The sequence below is a fragment of the Notechis scutatus genome, chromosome 2 (genome assembly GCF_049901735.1).
Source record: "Notechis scutatus isolate UNSWTSFEM ecotype Mainland chromosome 2, rNotScu1.2, whole genome shotgun sequence".
Lineage (NCBI taxonomy): Eukaryota > Metazoa > Chordata > Lepidosauria > Squamata > Elapidae > Notechis > Notechis scutatus.
In genome coordinates, this window is record NC_142010.1 from 248,732,300 (window position 1) to 248,749,845 (window position 17,546).

Genomic DNA, 17,546 nt, shown 5'->3' on the forward strand with positions numbered 1-17,546 from the left:
AGTTCTTTTAAAGTTGTAACAATCATGATTGTTACAACCATAACATGTATATGTTTTAACTATGACAGTACTGGAAAATTTTTACCTTGAATATTTATTTATGATATGAGAGGGTGGGAGTGATCCCAAGTGACTCTGTTTCATTAGTGGCATCAAACCAAACAAAACCTGCAACTGATTATATGATTGTTGTTATTTGCCTTTTTCTTTGGGAAGTGGCCATAACAAAGAGGCTTAGAAGAAATTGCATAATCATAGGCTGACATTATCTGGAAATACCTGGAGATATTTCATACATTTATTTGTAAGAATTTGTTTACTCTGATCTAAAAGAAAAAAATATTTAAAGCTATAGAATAGAATAGAATAGAATAGAATAGAATAGAATAGAATAGAATAGAATAGAATAGAATAGAATAGAATTCTTTATTGGCAAAGTGTGTTTGGACACACAAGGAATTTGCATTGGTGCAAATATTCTCATGCTAGAAGGAGATGATAAGACTTATAAATCAATCCACTTCAAGGTCAACCAAGACTAGATAATACAGGTTCAAATTACCCATATATTTGATGTACTCATATGATTTCAGTCGCAACTTTTTCAAACTTGAACATGCCACATTTTTCACAATTTCCATTGCCTTTACCCCTTTGCAGAATTACTTTGTGGGACAGCAGTTGCAGTATAAAATATCTCAGTTGCATCCAGGAATGAAATACACTGCTCAGGTTCGTTGTGTAACAGATCATGGTGGAAGGAGTGTGTGGAGCTCAGAAAGATACATCCACTTCCATAGTGGTGAGTCAGTCTCTTGAATTTTTTTCTGCCATGGAAAATCAGAAACTTAGTATTTGACAAAAATGTAGAGCTGAAAAATCACTGAAGTAATATTTAAGGATAGACTTCTACATTGCATGCAAGTATATTTAATAAAATCTACACTGCTGATTCATATAAGCCAAACAGTTCACACATAAGTAGCTGAGGAATGAATTTGCTGCCAGCATATTTCTGTAGCATATTTCCCAAACTTCACAGCTATACCCAAATCTTTGAGGATTCCAAGAATGTGTTTATCTTATTAAAAGGAAGAGACAGAAGAGGCGTGAAGTTTATTTTAAAAGGATTCCAAAAAGAGTTATTCCATAGTTTTTTAAAAGTACAAAAAAATCAACATAATATTGTCATAGTTAACATGCAAATTTGAAGAAGACAGAAATAGTGGCCGACCCAGATTAGATCCTGCATCATTATCCTGGGACATGTAAATTTGCCTTCAAACGAAAGAAAGAACAAGAACATTTTCCTCAAAAACCCCATTGAAGATGCTACCTAGTTTGATAACAAAACATTCGGGAGCTAAACAGCAAACACGGAGAACAGATCCCTGCCAAAATATTTGCTTTCATTCATGACAGCAATATCCTCTTTTTAAAAAATGAAGTCTTGCTCAGATGAAGAAAGAAGGCATAGAAGAATGCAAACAAGACAGGGGTAGAAAAAAACATGAAGAGCGTATTGTTAGAAATAAAAAAAAATACGTAGTAAACCGAGAGTCCATCAAATAGCTAAAATCTAGTTGGGAAAGTACTTGGAGTGCCTGGCAATAGGAAAGAAATGATAGCTAAAAGAAATTTTGAAAACTGCAGAGGATCAACATTTATACTTTGATCTTTTCTGGGTAAATTATTAAAGAATCACCAACAGCTAACTGCCCAATAGCTGTTTCTTTGGCCTTAAACTTTATTGATCCACACAAGAAGATAGAACAGGTTGGAAGATGCCTTTATTCCCAAACACCCTTGTTCTGGTGCTAATACAGGATAGTGCTCAACTTACAATTGGGACCAAAATTTCCATTTTCAACAATGCATTTGTTAAAGTCAGTTGCACCCAATTTTATAACCCTTTCTGCATTGTTGTTAAGAGAACCATTGCTCTCGTTAAATGAACCACATGGTATTTAAGCAAATCACGCTTCTCCCATTGATTTTGCTTGTTGGCAGCTGGCGGGGAAGATCGCAAATAATAATAATAAATACCTGGAATCTGCAGTCATCATAAATACATACCACTTACCAAAAGCCCAAATTTTGATCACATTACTGTGGGAAAATTGCTCTATAACAATTTTCTAAAGCACCTGTAGGCCAGACAAGGAATAATGGATGGAAACTGAACAAGGAGAGATTCAACCTGGAAATAAGGAGAAACTTTCTGACAGTGAGAACAATCAACCCATGGAACAGCTTGCCCTCAGAAGTTGTGGGAGCGCCATCACTTGAGACTTTCAAGAAGAGATTGGACTCCCATCTGTCAGAAATGGTGTAGGGTCTCCTGCTTGGGTGGGAGGTTGGACTGGACGACCTATAAGGTATCTTCCAACTCTGATTATCTGTTATCTGAATGCTACAACAGTTGTAAGTGGAGGGTTGATCCTAAGTCACTTTTTTCAGTGCTATTGTAACGACCATTAAACAAATGGTTGTAAATTGGGGGTACTTAAATGAGGCACACTGACTAAATACATGGGCCTTTTTCTTACAGACCAGCCTCCAGGGAAGCCAATCTTTATAGGATGTCGCTCTCCGGAAAAAGAAACCTTTACTTGCTGGTGGAAGCCGAGCTCTGAGGGAAGTCTCCCAAAAAACTATACGCTGCTCTATAACAGAGAAAGGTAAAAGATATAAACCATCCTCTAAATCAGAGGTGGGGAAACATGGCGCCTTTATGACTTGAGGACTTCAACTCCCAGAATTCCTAAGCTAGCCATACTGGCTCAGGAATTCTGGGAGTTGAAGTCCACAAGGGCTATCGTTTTCCACCCTGGTCTAAATGGATTATTACATAATTTTGTATCTCTACAGAAGTTGGTTCTTATCTTTCCCCATAGGACAACTTACTAATTTGATAAACAATGGCAATAACTTCAGCAGTCTGATTGACGTGTTTCCCTTTTTTTTTTCTATTTGCATTTTTCAGAGATAAAAAATACTATGAATGCCCGGACTACACAACAGCGGGGTCCAACTCCTGTTACTTTGATAAAAAGCACACATCGCTTTGGACGACATATAATTTTACTCTAATGGCAATGAATGAAATGGGGAGTAGTGTGGCAGACCCTTATTACGTGGACGTAGCTAATATAGGTATGCAGTACAAATTATTCTGAACAGGAAAGATAGCAGAATGTTCAAAGGTCCTGAGAATTCACCCACATCTTATTGTAATTTTTTATGTCATATTGAGCGTCATCTATAAATGGCAGTCAGCCAAAGGTAGCTTTGTTAAGCACCTAATAGATTAAAATAAGTGAAGTTAAGTCCCAAAGGTGCTTTTTCAAAGGCAATTGGACTTCCTTTGTTTTTCCTTGAAGGCATTTTGCTTCTCATCCAAGAAGCTTCTTCTCTTCTTGAATGAGAAATGAAACACCTTGAAGGAAAAACAAAGAAAGTCCAGTTGCCTTTTGAAAAAGCACCTTTGGGACAATTATAACCTGGGTTGACGGAGAATCTCCATAGACATTAAATGAGGTTAAGACAACAACCAACTGGTTGTGTAGGGAGTAAATTCTCTGTATAAACAGAAAGCCTGGAGATTCAACCAACCACCTCATCCTGGCTCATCAATGGATTGATGGCATTTCTTTATCTTCTCACTTCTTCCTGTTGGAGAACCCATGATTCGCAAACTGGAGTTGAGTTGCATCAGCAACAAACAATGGCAAAGAATTAGAATTAGAATTCTTTTATTGGCCAAATGTGATTGAACACAAAAGGAATTTGTCTTGGTACAAATGCTCTCAGTGTACATAAAAGAAAATACACATTCGTCAAGAATCATAAGGTGCAACACTTAATAATAGTCATAGGGTACAACAAGCAATCAAATCATACTAGGAAACAGTCAATATAAATCGTAAGGATACAAGCGACAAAGTTACAATCATACAGTCACAAGTGGGAGGGGATGGGTGATAAGGAGTGATGAGAAGATTAACAGTAATAGTAGTGCAGACTTTGTAAATAGTTGAGAGAATTTTAGCAGAGTGATGGCGTTCGGAGAAAAACTGTCCTTGTGTCTAGTTGTTCTGGTGTGCAGTGCTCTATAGTGTCGTTTTGAGGGTAGGAGTTAAAACAGTTTATGTCCCAGATGTGAGGGGTCTGTAAATATTTTCACAGCCCTCTTTTTGACTCATGCAGTATAAGGGCCTTGATGGAAGGCAGGTTGATACCGTGTTTCTCACATAATAAAGCTGGGCCTTTTTTTTTTTTTGAGCCCCGAAAAAATGGCTAGGCCGTCTTTTCGGGGGGTGACTTAATTCCCCCCCTTGCATCCTCGCCAACAGCCACTCCTAACGGGTGATCATGGCGAAGCGCAGAGAGCTCCCTACTCCCACCTTTGCTGCAGACACCTTTGGCACCCGCCGCTGTTGCTTTCCCTTCTGCCCATTCCGCCACCACGTTTGGAGCTGGCGCTTCCGTGTTTGGAGTGCCACCGCCATTTGGAGCTGCAACGCGGAAATGGCAGCTCCAAACATGACGGCGGGCGATCTTTTTATTTTGGTCCGCGGAAGTTCAGAGCGAGCAAGAGAGGGAGACTGCGATGCCTCCATCCGAGATGGCAACCTCACTAGTGGATCACAACGTGGCTGGAAGCCCGAATCGGCGGGATACGATGACAATCTTTTTGGAGCGAGAGGAAAGGGAGAGAAGAGTTGCGGCGTAATTTGCAGGAGGAAGTGGGTGTACCCCACGGCAGGGAGCCCAAGGAAGAAGGGCCGGTAGACAACGGAGAGCGTCCCGTAGCTCCGGAAGCAGCCTAGAGACGCGCCCGGGAAGAGGCGCAGATGCTGCCTTGTAGTCCCCAAACCAACTCCAAACGCGAACGTGTTCCAAGCGAAGCCGGTCGCTAAAGAGCCAGAAAGCAGCAAGGGCGCCAGGTGGAAAGGACAGGGTCACAATCACACGGAGATGCCCAGAGAGCGAAGCGCACATAACTAAAGGCGGCGCACGCAGTTGGTTTGGGGACTACCGGCCCTTCTTCCTTGGGCTCCCTGCCGTGGGGTACACCCACTTCCTCCTGCAAATTACGCCTGCAACTCTTCTCTCCCTTTCCTCTCGCTCCAAAAGATTGCCATCGTATCCCGCCGATTCGGGCTTCTAGCCACGTTGTGATCCACTAGTGAGGTTGCCATCTCGGATGGAGGCATCGCAGTCTCCCTCTCTTGCTCGCTCTGAACTTCGTGTGGACCAAAATAAAAAGATCGCCCGCCGTCATGTTTGAGCTGCCCCTTCCGCGTTTGGAGCTCCAAATGGCGGCGGCACTCCAAACACGGAAGCAGCAGCTCCAAACGTGGCGGCGGAATGGGCAGAAGGGAAAGCAACAGCGGCGGGTGCCAAAGGTGTCTGCAGCAAAGTTGTTTGGTGGGAGTAGGGAGCTCCCCGCGCCGCCATGATCGCCCGTTAGGAGCGGCTGGTGGCGAGGAATTCCTGCCCGCCGGGCGCTCCTAACGGCAAGTCTCCCGCCCTTCCCCCTTATTTTGCATATTTTAAGATAGGCCTAAATTTGGGGGGGAGGGGCTTAATTTGATTTTATGCCCCAAAAACATGCTGGGCCTTCCTATTGGTGGAGGCCGTATTGTTGGAGAAACACGGTAGTAATTGTTTTTTATGCAGTCCTAATTATCCTCTGAAGTCTGTGTCTGTCCTGTTGGGTTGCAGAACCAAACCAGACAGTTATAGAGATGCAGATGACAGACTCAATAATTCCTCTGTAGAACTGTATCAGCAGCTCCTTGGGCAGTTTGAGCTCTTTCTGAGTTGGCGCAGTCAAGAAGTGACTTTCCCTTTGTTTGGGGAAAGAGGAAATGATCAGAAGGCAGTTCCTTTTGCTGCCTCTTGATGGACACTGTCGTCTACTTGCACCTGCCGATTCTTTAAATGAAAGCAGGGAATTAGCTGTAGGAGGTTGTCTTCCTAAGAATCGTCTGATCTAAAAGAAAAAAATATTTAAAGCTATAGAATAGAATAGAATAGAATAGAATAGAATAGTAGAATAGAATAACTTAGAATAGAATTCTTTATTGGCGAAGTGTGATTGGACACACAAGGAATTTGCATTGGTACAAATATTCTCAGTGTACATACAAGAAAAGATACATTCATCAAGAATCAAGAATCATAAGGCACAACACTTAACAGATGATCTCTTCCCAATGTTGTTTTTTCCATAAAACTGTACACACTGCTAGATAATAAGGTTATTGGCCATGCTAGAAGGAGATGATAAGACTTATAAATCAATTCACTTCAAGGTCAACCAAGACTAGATAATACAGGTTCAAATTACCCATATATTTGATGTACTCATATGATTTCAGTCGCAACTTTTTCAAACTTGAACATGCCACATTTTTCACAATTTCCATTGCCTTTACCCCTTTGCAGAATTACTTTGTGGGACAGCAGTTGCAGTATAAAATATCTCAGTTGCATCCAGGAATGAAATACACTGCTCAGGTTCGTTGTGTAACAGATCATGGTGGAAGGAGTGTGTGGAGCCCAGAAAGATACATCCACTTCCATAGTGGTGAGTCAGTCTCTTGAATTTTTTTCTGCCATGGAAAATCAGAAACTTAGTATTTGACAAAAATGTAGAGCTGAAAAATCACTGAAGTAATATTTAAGGATAGACTTCTACATTGCATGCAAGTATATTTAATAAAATCTACACTGCTGATTCATATAAGCCAAACAGTTCACACATAAGTAGCTGAGGAATGAATTTGCTGCCAGCATATTTCTGTAGCATATTTCCCAAACTTCACAGCTATACCCAAATCTTTGAGGATTCCAAGAATGTGTTTATCTTATTAAAAGGAAGAGACAGAAGAGGCGTGAAGTTTATTTTATAAGGATTCCAAAAAGAGTTATTCCATAGTTTTTTAAAAGTACAAAAAAAATCAACATAATATTGTCATAGTTAACATGCAAATTTGAAGAAGACAGAAATAGTGGCCGACCCAGATTAGATCCTGCATCATTATCCTGGGACATGTAAATTTGCCTTCAAACGAAAGAAAGAACAAGAACATTTTCCTCAAAAACCCCATTGAAGATGCTACCTAGTTTGATAACAAAACATTCGGGAGCTAAACAGCAAACACGGAGAACAGATCCCTGCCAAAATATTTGCTTTCATTCATGACAGCAATATCCTCTTTTTAAAAAATGAAGTCTTGCTCAGATGAAGAAAGAAGGCATAGAAGAATGCAAACAAGGCAGGGGTAGAAAAAAACATGAAGAGCGTATTGTTAGAAATAAAAAAAAATACGTAGTAAACCGAGAGTCCATCAAATAGCTAAAATCTAGTTGGGAAAGTACTCGGAGTGCCTGGCAATAGGAAAGAAATGATAGCTAAAAGAAATTTTGAAAACTGCAGAGGATCAAAATTTATACTTTGATCTTTTCTGGGTAAATTATTAAAGAATCACCAACAGCTAACTGCCCAATAGCTGTTTCTTTGGCCTTAAACTTTATTGATCCACACAAGAAGATACAACAGGTTGGAAGATGCCTTTATTCCCAAACACCCTTGTTCTGGTGCTAATACAGGATAGTGCTCAACTTACAATTGGGACCCAAATTTCCATTTTCAACAATGCATTTGTTAAAGTCAGTTGCACCCAATTTTATAACTCTTTCTGCATTGTTGTTAAGAGAACCACTGCTCTCATTAAATGAACCACATGGTATTTAAGCAAATCTCGCTTCTCCCATTGATTTTGCTTGTTGGCAGCTGGTGGGGAAGATCGCAAATAATAATAATAAATACCTGGAATCTGCAGTCATCATAAATACATACCACTTACCAAAAGCCCAAATTTTGATCACATTACTGTGGGAAAATTGCTCTATAACAATTTTCTAAAGCACCTGTAGGCCAGACAAGGAACAATGGATGGAAACTGAACAAGGAGAGATTCAACCTGGAAATAAGGAGAAACTTTCTGACAGCGAGAACAATCAACCCATGGAACAGCTTGCCCGCAGAAGCTGTGGGAGCGCCATCACTTGAGACTTTCAAGAAGAGATTGGACTCCCATCTGTCAGAAATGGTGTAGGGTCTCCTGCTTGGGTGGGAGGTTGGACTGGACGACCTATAAGGTATCTTCCAACTCTGATTATCTGTTATCTGAATGCTACAACAGTTGTAAGTGGAGGGTTGATCCTAAGTCACTTTTTTCAGTGCTATTGTAACGACCATTAAACAAATGGTTGTAAGTTGGGGGTACTTAAATGAGGCACACTGACTAAATACATGGGCCTTTTTCTTACAGACCAGCCTCCAGGGAAGCCAATCTTTATAGGATGTCGCTCTCCCAAAAAGAAACCTTTACTTGCTGGTGGAAGCCGAGCTCTGAGGGAAGTCTCCCAAAAAACTATACGCTGCTCTATAACAGAGAAAGGTAAAAGATATAAATCATCCTCTAAATCAGAGGTGGGGAAACATGGCGCCTTTATGACTTGAGGACTTCAACTCCCAGAATTCCTAAGCTAGCCATACTGGCTCAGGAATTCTGGGAGTTGAAGTCCACAAGGGCTATCGTTTTCCACCCCGGTCTAAATGGATTATTACATAATTTTGTATCTCTACAGAAGTTGGTTCTTATCTTTCCCCATAGGACAACTTACTAATTTGATAAACAATGGCAATCTTCAGCAGTCTGATTGACGTGTTTCCCTTTTTTTTTTTTCTATTTGCATTTTTCAGAGATAAAAAATACTATGAATGCCCGGACTACACAACAGCGGGGTCCAACTCCTGTTACTTTGATAAAAAGCACACATCACTTTGGACGACATATAATTTTACTCTAATGGCAATGAATGAAATGGGGAGTAGTGTGGCAGACCCTTATTACGTGGACGTAGCTAATATAGGTATGCAGTACAAATTATTCTGAACAGGAAAGATAGCAGAATGTTCAAAGGTCCTGAGAATTCACCCACATCTTATTGTAATTTTTTATGTCATATTGAGCGTCATCTATAAATGGCAGTCAGCCAAAGGTAGCTTTGTTAGGCACCTAATAGATTAAAATAAGTGAAGTTAAGTCCCAAAGGTGCTTTTTCAAAAGGCAATTGGACTTCCTTTGTTTTTCCTTGAAGGCATTTTGCTTCTCATCCAAGAAGCTTCTTCTCTTCTTGAATGAGAAATGAAACACCTTGAAGGAAAAACAAAGAAAGTCCAGTTGCCTTTGAAAAGCACCTTGGGACAATTATAACCTGGGTTGACGGAGAATCTCCATAGACATTAAATGAGGTTAAGACAACAACCAACTGGTTGTGTAGGGAGTAAATTCTCTGTATAAACAGAAAGCCTGGAGATTCAACCAACCACCTCATCCTGGCTCATCAGTGGATTGCTGGCATTTCTTTATCTTCTCACTTCTTCCTGTTGGAGAACCCATGATTCGCAAACTGGAGTTGAGTTGCATCAGCAACAAACAGTGGCAAAGAATTAGAATTAGAATTCTTTTATTGGCCAAATGTGATTGAACACACAAGGAATTTGTCTTGGTGCAAATGCTCTCAGTGTTCATAAAAGAAAATATACATTCGTCAAGAATCATAAGGTGCAACACTTAATAATAGTCATAGGGTACAACAAGCAATCAAATCATACTAGGAAACAGTCAATATAAATCGTAAGGATACAAGCGACAAAGTTACAATCATACAGTCACAAGTGGGAGGGGATGGGTGATAAGGAGTGATGAGAAGATTAACAGTAATAGTAGTGCAGACTTTGTAAATAGTTGAGGGAATTTTAGCAGAGTGATGGCGTTTGGGGAAAAACTGTCCTTGTGTCTAGTTGTTCTGGTGTGCAGTGCTCTATAGTGTCGTTTTGAGGGTAGGAGTTAAAACAGTTTATGTCCCAGATGTGAGGGGTCTGTAAATATTTTCACAGCCCTCTTTTTGACTCATGCAGTATAGGGGCCTTGATAGAAGGCAGGTTGATAGTAATTGTTTTTTCTGCAGTCCTAATTATCCTCTGAAGTCTGTGTCTGTCCTGTTGGGTTGCAGAACCAAACCAGACAGTTATAGAGATGCAGATGACAGACTCAATAATTCCTCTGTAGAACTGTATCAGCAGCTCCTTGGGCAGTTTGAGCTTTCTGAGTTGGCGCAGTCAAGAAGTGACTTTCCCCTTGTTTGGGGAAAGAGGAAATGATCACAAGGCAGTTTCTTTTGTTGCCTCTTGATGCACACTGTCGTCTACTTGCATCTGCCGATTCTTTAAATGAAAGCAGGGAATTAGCTGTAGGAGGTTGTCTTCCTCTCGTCTAGAGCAGGGGTCACCTAACTTGGCAACTTTAAGACTTGTGGACTTCAACTCCCAGAATTCCTCAGCCAGCAAAGCTCAGTCTTCCTCTGGTCTAGAGGAAGAGTGAAAGGAGACAATAACACAATAAGAAGCATTTCTTTTTGATTAACATCTTAATATACAAGTAGCCAGAAAGGTTCTCCGTATGTTCCATCATAATAGGATAAAAGAGAGTGAACCCCAGTTCTTAGTGTTTGAGCGATGCCTCCATGTTTATCTGTGAATTGTAAATCCTTGATCCTTCTTTTTTTTTTTTCAGTTCAGCCAGATCCTCCCGAAAATCTTTCCCTAGAATTTGAGAAAAAAGTATATGGAGAATATGTGTTATTGACGTGGACTCCACCTTCTCTGGGGGATGTCAAATCTGGCTGGCTAACTCTGGAGTATGAATTACGTATAAAGCCCGAAGAAGGACAAGAGTGGGAAGTAAGTGTTTTCACTCTTGGCGGCCAAACGTTCTGCATGTTTTTCGGTCATAAAAAAACCACGGTCAATATAACAAATAATAATTGCCATGCTCTGTGCTATATATTGAATAATAAACCATAAAATGTCTTTAGAACTTTGGGACTGAGCAAGCACTTAAAATATTTCCTTGTTTATTATGTTTGTATGTGTAATGTAAATAAAACTTTTGCTGCACTTTATAGTATATCCTAAAATAGTACGCTCCGATGCATGTATACGAGTATTTTTACTGTATACTTCTCTAGTCTCATTCACACAATATAGATAGTACTTAATTAATAATTGTGGTGAGATGGACAGCAAACAACTTTAATAAACAAACAAACAAGCAATACTAATTGGGGTCACAATTCCTACAGCTAAGAATTAAAGCACAACATCACATGACCATACAGGCAGGGGTGGACTCAGGGGTGGGATTCTACCAGTTTGCACCTATTCGCTAGAACCAGTTGCTAACATTCTAAGCAGTTCGGAGAACCGGTTGTTAGAAGAAATTAGAACCGGTTGTTAGAAGGCAGAAAGGAAACATTCTGATGTTGCTTACAGAAACTGCCTCTCCGTTAACCCTTATTACATTCTTGGCAGGACTAGACTTCCTGTCTCAGGAGTTTTTTTCCCCCTCCTTTGCTGGTACTTTGCTTGTGTGGAGTGACCATTGAAAAAAGTGACTTATGACCGTTCTTAACACTTACGACTGTTGCAGCATCCCCACAGTCATGAGAGGCCAGGCGAGGAGATGCATGCCTCGATGTGAGTGATATTGAGTTGGCCATGCCCAGCCAGTAACATGACCATGAAGCCATGGCCCCCCAGTCACATGACCACCAAGCCATGCCCACCAACTAAGCCATGCCCACAGAAGCAGTTGTTAAAAATTTTGAATCCCACCCCTGGGTGGACTTCAAAAATTTTAGCAACAGGTTCTCCACCTGGTTGCTGGGTGGGCCTGGCCATGGTGGGCGTAGCCTAGTTGGCCTCCTGCACCACAGCGGAGGGGCATTTTTGCCCACCCTGGGTTCCAGAGGCTTTCTTTGAGTGTCCGGGAGGGTGAAAACGGCCTCTTCAGGCTCCGGAAGCTATTTCTGGCCTTCCTAAACTTCCAGGAGGCCCGTTTTTCGCGCTCCCTGAGCTATCACATGCGCCCTGCACTTACCTGCATCCAAAACACATCCTCGCATGGGGACTCCTGGGAGGGAGGGGCAGGATGGGTGGGGCCAGCCAGGAGTGGGATTTGGGGGTTCTCTGAACTGCACAGAATCTTAGCTAGGGACTCTCCCGAACCCCTGCGAATGCCCAGCAGCCCACCCCTGCATACAGGTTGGTGACATTTATTTTGACACTTCCAGTTGCCATCATTAAGCAGATCCCATGCCATTGTTAAGTGAGTTCACAAGGTCACTGTTTGCAACCTCCCGCTAAACTTAATTTTGCTTGTCAGAATAAGTAAAATATATAGATAGACAGGGATGGGATTCAATTTTTTTAACAACCAGTTCTGCGGGCGTGGCTTAATTGGTGGGCATGGCTTGGTGGTCATGTGACTGGATGGGTGTGGCCAACTCAGTATCACTCACATCGAGGCACATCGAGGCACTCACATCTCCTCGCCTGGCCTCTCATGACTATGGGGATGCTGCATCAGTCATAAGTGTGAAAAATGGTCATGTCACTTTTTTCACTGCCATTGTACCTTTGAATGGTCACTCCACACAAGCAAAGTACCAGCAAAGGAGGAAAAAAACTCCAGAGAAGTTCCTGAGACAGGAAGTCTAGTCCTGCCAAGAATGTAATAAGGGTTAATGCAGTTTCTGTAAGCAACACCAGAATGTTTCCTTCCTGCCTTTCTTACAGGATTAGGTCAGTAATTTCTTCTAACAACCAGTTCTCCAAACTGCTTAAGAATGTTAACAACTGGTTTTAGAGAATAGGTGCGAACCTGTAGAATCCCACCCCTGCAGATAGACCACGTTTAGCAATTGCCTTGTTTAGCTACCATTCGCAGTTACACCGCTGATGAAAAGGTAACTTTTTGACCTCACATTTACAACTTTTGCAGGTCTGTAAAGTGAAGGAAAGCTGAAGTTGATAGCATTGTGGTTTCACTTAGTGGCCACTTATTTTAACAGCCAAGTTGCCAGTCCCAATTGTGCTCATTAAACAAGGGCTACTTATACTTTGTTGTTGTATTTTTTTTTAAAGAAGAGAAGCTTTTTCTGTGTTTTCTTCTATTTCCAGAAAATATTTGTTGGGCAAAGGATGTCTTACAAGATGTTCAGTGTGAATCCAGGAGAAAGATACGTTGCCCAGGTTCGATGCAGATCAGATCATGGTATCTGGAGCAACTGGAGCCCTAAAACTTATATTAAACTCCAAAAAGGTGAGACAAATTTTTGACTGGCCTTCTGTTGGCATTAGGCTTATGAAGCCAAGAACAAGTTCAATTTATCTTAAGGCTTTTCCCCTCGGCAAAATTAAATACTATCTTCTACTTCTTGAGCCAGCAGAAAACTTTATTGGCATAAGAAGGGTAGTCCTCTATCATGCCATGGCTATGGTGCTATCCTTGTTTTTTGTTCAGAGGGCATGCTGAGGACAGGAATGGGTGGAGTTTCTTGAGTTTCTTTTCTTCCTCTCTTCAATCTCTTCAATCTGTTGAATAAATAACCAACTTTTCTCACTCTTTTGCCAACCTTGAGCCAGTCTGTTTAACCATGTTCAGCCTGTATTGTGACTTCCTGACCTGTATTTAAGTTTCTCATGAGGGAAATGAGAGGTTCTGGAATTCTCATTTTCCAGAACTTTCAATAACTTCATAAAGACCAACCCAATCAAAGATCTTTGTATAATTAATGAAGCACATTCTGACTTCTTTTTTTGATATTTGGCTTTCTTGTGTATTGGCAGTTGCAGTTATATTTTCTATAACTCAGCCTTTCTAAAATCATTTTGAACATTTGGGATACCTTTTTCCATGCAGGGCAATTATCTGTATTGCATTATTTTGCTAGCAGGTGAAATAAAGATTATTGTACAGCAGTTTGCACACACTGTTAAGTCGATTAATTCATTCATTCATAGTTTAATGTAGTTTGCCCTCTAGAGGTCGTTGTAGTTGGCCACTATGATGTTCTCCAGATTTGTTGGCATTGCTTGGTTCAGTCAACTTGATATTCTTGATTCATTCAAACACCATAATTTATCTTCACAAACTTATTGTGGAGATTTAATAAAACTCTGCAAATAAAATGTTGTCTCTAAGTTAAAAAAAAATAACGAAGTTATGTGCAGCTGCATGTGATTTAAACCAGTCTGTTTTCTTTCTCAGATATCAGCATAAAGGATGTAGTTGTTTGGATCATTGTGACTTTTTTATCAATTGCTGCTTGTTTGATTTTGCTCTGGATACTGGCTTTGAAAAAAACCAAGTAAGCTACAACTTGAGATGTTGCACGATGCACAAAAACAAATCTGCCATAAAATCTATATTAGCACTGAAGGAAAAGAGTTACTGTTCCTTTCTGATGGACTATTGTCTTGTCTGAAACCATTTCTTTCATTTAAAGCAGTGGTTCTCAACCTGTAATTGGTGGACCTCTTGGGGAGGGGGCACAATATCATCACAGGGGGTCCCTGAAGGCTTGAAGATATATTATGATTTAAATGTTGAGTTAAGTCTTGGGAGTCTGTGGTCATAGTCCATGACCATGAAAGGTATTTAAAGGGGGGTCCATGGTGAAGAAAAGTTTGAGAGCCACTAACTTAAATAATACTTTCCAAACTATCAGCATTTGAAATTGGGGTGGATAAAGTTACGATTGATTTGATTTGGGATTGGCATATTGTGGCTTGTAAACGTCACTTTATGACATAGCATGTTGTGCAAATTCAATTAATTGTGTTGATTCGGAAATTCATGGCTAAACAAACGACTTAATGTTTTCTAGAGTCAATTCCTTTGTTCTAAAACACAAACCGCATTATCAGGTTTCGGCATTCAAAATCCTGCATCTTAACTCTGACATATGTCTTTAAGAATGTCAGTGCCAACTTAGAACTTCCTTAAATACATCCAGGCTATCTCAATTTTTTAAAAATGTAAACAGCAGGAATGGAAGGACAAAACATAGACTTCCTGCTTGGTACAAGGAAGCAACTTGATGTGATTACTCACAGATCAGTAACATGGGGAGAAAGCTTTGAAATTTCTCTCTTCCAGTGACTTCTTTGCCATGGCTTGTATTTAACAAGAAATAATCAGTTAGTTGAGGAGCAGGAAGCAGAGCAAATTTTCTGGTGCCAGAGATCATGTTATATAAAGATGATGTTCCATAGGCAACTTATACCTATACCATGCCACTGAATGGTAGTTTTTAATCATTTAGTACAGGGGTGTCCAACCTTGGCAACTTTAAGACTTGCGGACTTCAACTCCCAGAATTCCTCAGCCAGCAAAGCTGGCTGAGGAATTCTGGGAGTTGAAGTCCACAAGTCTTAAAGTTGCCAAGGTTGGACACCCCTGATTTAGTATTTCATAATTAGAATGACAGAGTTGGAAAGGATCTTGGAAGTCTTCTAGTCCAATCCTCTGCTTAGGCAGGAAACCCTACACCACTTGAGACAAAATTTCCATCAAGCTATTATTATTAGAGCCCAATAGCTAAAAGATGAGAGGGAAAATATTTATCCCCTCTGAAACTTATTATTTCAGAAAGTCTAGAGAAGACTTTCTCAACTTCAATAATTTTAAGATCTGTGAAGCTCAACTCCAGCATGGCTAGGGAGTTGTAGGCGTTGAACAAACCACCTTAACGTTATCAAGGTTGGAAAACATTGGTGTAAAGCATCATATACACGTGCCTGCTTGCGTCAAAAGTCTTATCCAAAGGATGATGGTGATGATGGAAATAGAATAACAACTCTCTTCCAATGTCTAGACAGAGGTCTCCAAACTTGGCAACTTTAAGACTTGTGGACTTCAAGTCCCAGAATTCTATGCTGGCTGAAGAATTCTGGGAGTTGAAGTCCACAAGTCTTAAAGTTGCCAAGTTTGGAGACCCCTGGTCTAGAGTCTCCTCCTGGGCTCTGTTGATATCAATTCATTGAAGGGCTCACCTATATCTTGTGAAAATCCCTACTAAAAATGTTCCAATAAGCAGAGTTATTTTTATGTTCATTCCTATTGGGAAAAGGAATTAACTCCCACTACAGTGGTTGCTTTCAGAAATGGTATTTTAACATAAGATGGAAAGATCATTTTTTTTCTGTCTTCCTTTTGCATTTCAGGATGGTAGCTCGCCTTCTACCACCAGTTCCTGGTCCAAAAATTAAAGGCTTGGATGCTCAATTATTACAGGTAAACTGTTAAAGGAGCGTTTGGATCTTCACCACCAGAATGTGAAAATCCTTTGCTTGGTCACACCTTGTTTATGTTTCTTTTACTTTGGTCACGTGTTCTTTGACCCAAAAAGAACATCAAGCGACAAACATGTTGCATTCCAAATGGACAGTTTTTCAGCTGTTATTATTCTGCTATTAATAAGATAACTTCTCTGCTAGGAGAGCCTTTGCACAACTTCATGTTGTGCCCTTTCCTGGATTGTGAGTCCCTATGCTCAATCACCCATGGCCTGAGCATTTGGACTATTGCAATGCACACTACATGGGTTTACCCTTGAAAAGTATTTGGAAGTTACAGCTGGCACAGAATACAACTACACTGCCAGTTCTTGGGGACCCTAGGATAGCCCAGGTAACATCTCTGTTGCGTGAGCTGCACTGGTTGCCAATCTGCTTCTGGGACCAGGCTACTGAGAAGCTTTCTCACCCCAGTGGGATTGGCCTGCCCCACTTGCTTTGGCAGAAGGGCCATGCGGTGGATCCTGACAGCCAAGGAATGTTGGCTAGCAGGGTCCAAAAGAAGAGCCTTGTCTGCTATGGCTCCCTCCCTCTGGAACATCATGCCCCTATGTCTATGGATTCTCCATGTCTATGGAGAAACTCAGTCATCCAGGTCATGGTTGTCCCAAGGGTGTTTTATCAAGAGACTACTGGACTTTCCTGTTGTTTTTTTGAACACGTTTCGCTTCCTATCCAAGAAGCTTCTTCTTCAGAGCTGAAGAAGCTTCTTGGATGAGAATCGAAACGTCTTCAAAGAAAAACCAGCCAGTCCAGTTGCCTCTTGAAAAAAGCACCTTTGGGACATGCCCTTTAAGGTGAGATCAGCCCTCACCTGCAAAGTCTTTAAAAATCTGGCTTTGCCAATTGGCCTGGGGTCCCAAAAGGGGCAATCCATTCTGGAGACTGTTAATGGGTTAAGAAAAGACCCCATTCCCACCCTCACCCCCATTTGTATTCTGGTTCTTATCTAACTTTTGCTAATATTGAATGTTTAAACATTTATAGTTTGGCTTTTATGATTTGGTAAGCCACCCAGAGTCACCTACAGGAAGATGGACGGTACATAACATTTATGGCGAACCTTTTCGTTGTGGTGTGCTGAAAGTGAGTGTGTGCCAGCACCCACAATGCAATCGCCCCACACACCCCTGTGCATGCACGCGCAACTCCCCTGCCCTGTCCCCTTACCTGCACTCCACATGCACGTGCCTCCCAGCTGATTTTTGGCCTGTTTGAGGCCATTTTCACTCTCCTGGGGATTCAAGGGAAACCTCTGCAG

The 17,546-nt window shown here is 41.0% G+C and overlaps 1 protein-coding gene across 1 annotated transcript in view; it reads left to right on the forward strand.

Annotated features, from left to right (window-relative positions):
- PRLR (prolactin receptor) overlaps positions 1 to 17,546 on the forward strand; it is a 157,426-nt gene that overhangs the window by 133,931 nt on the left and 5,949 nt on the right. Inside the window, exons 8-14 of the mRNA XM_087958526.1 lie at positions 661 to 802; positions 2,552 to 2,681; positions 2,987 to 3,156; positions 10,659 to 10,825; positions 13,106 to 13,247; positions 14,196 to 14,295; positions 16,154 to 16,223. Of these exons, the coding sequence (XP_087814652.1) occupies positions 661 to 802; positions 2,552 to 2,681; positions 2,987 to 3,156; positions 10,659 to 10,825; positions 13,106 to 13,247; positions 14,196 to 14,295; positions 16,154 to 16,223 (921 nt within the window). The remainder of the gene's footprint in view (positions 1 to 660; positions 803 to 2,551; positions 2,682 to 2,986; positions 3,157 to 10,658; positions 10,826 to 13,105; positions 13,248 to 14,195; positions 14,296 to 16,153; positions 16,224 to 17,546) is intronic.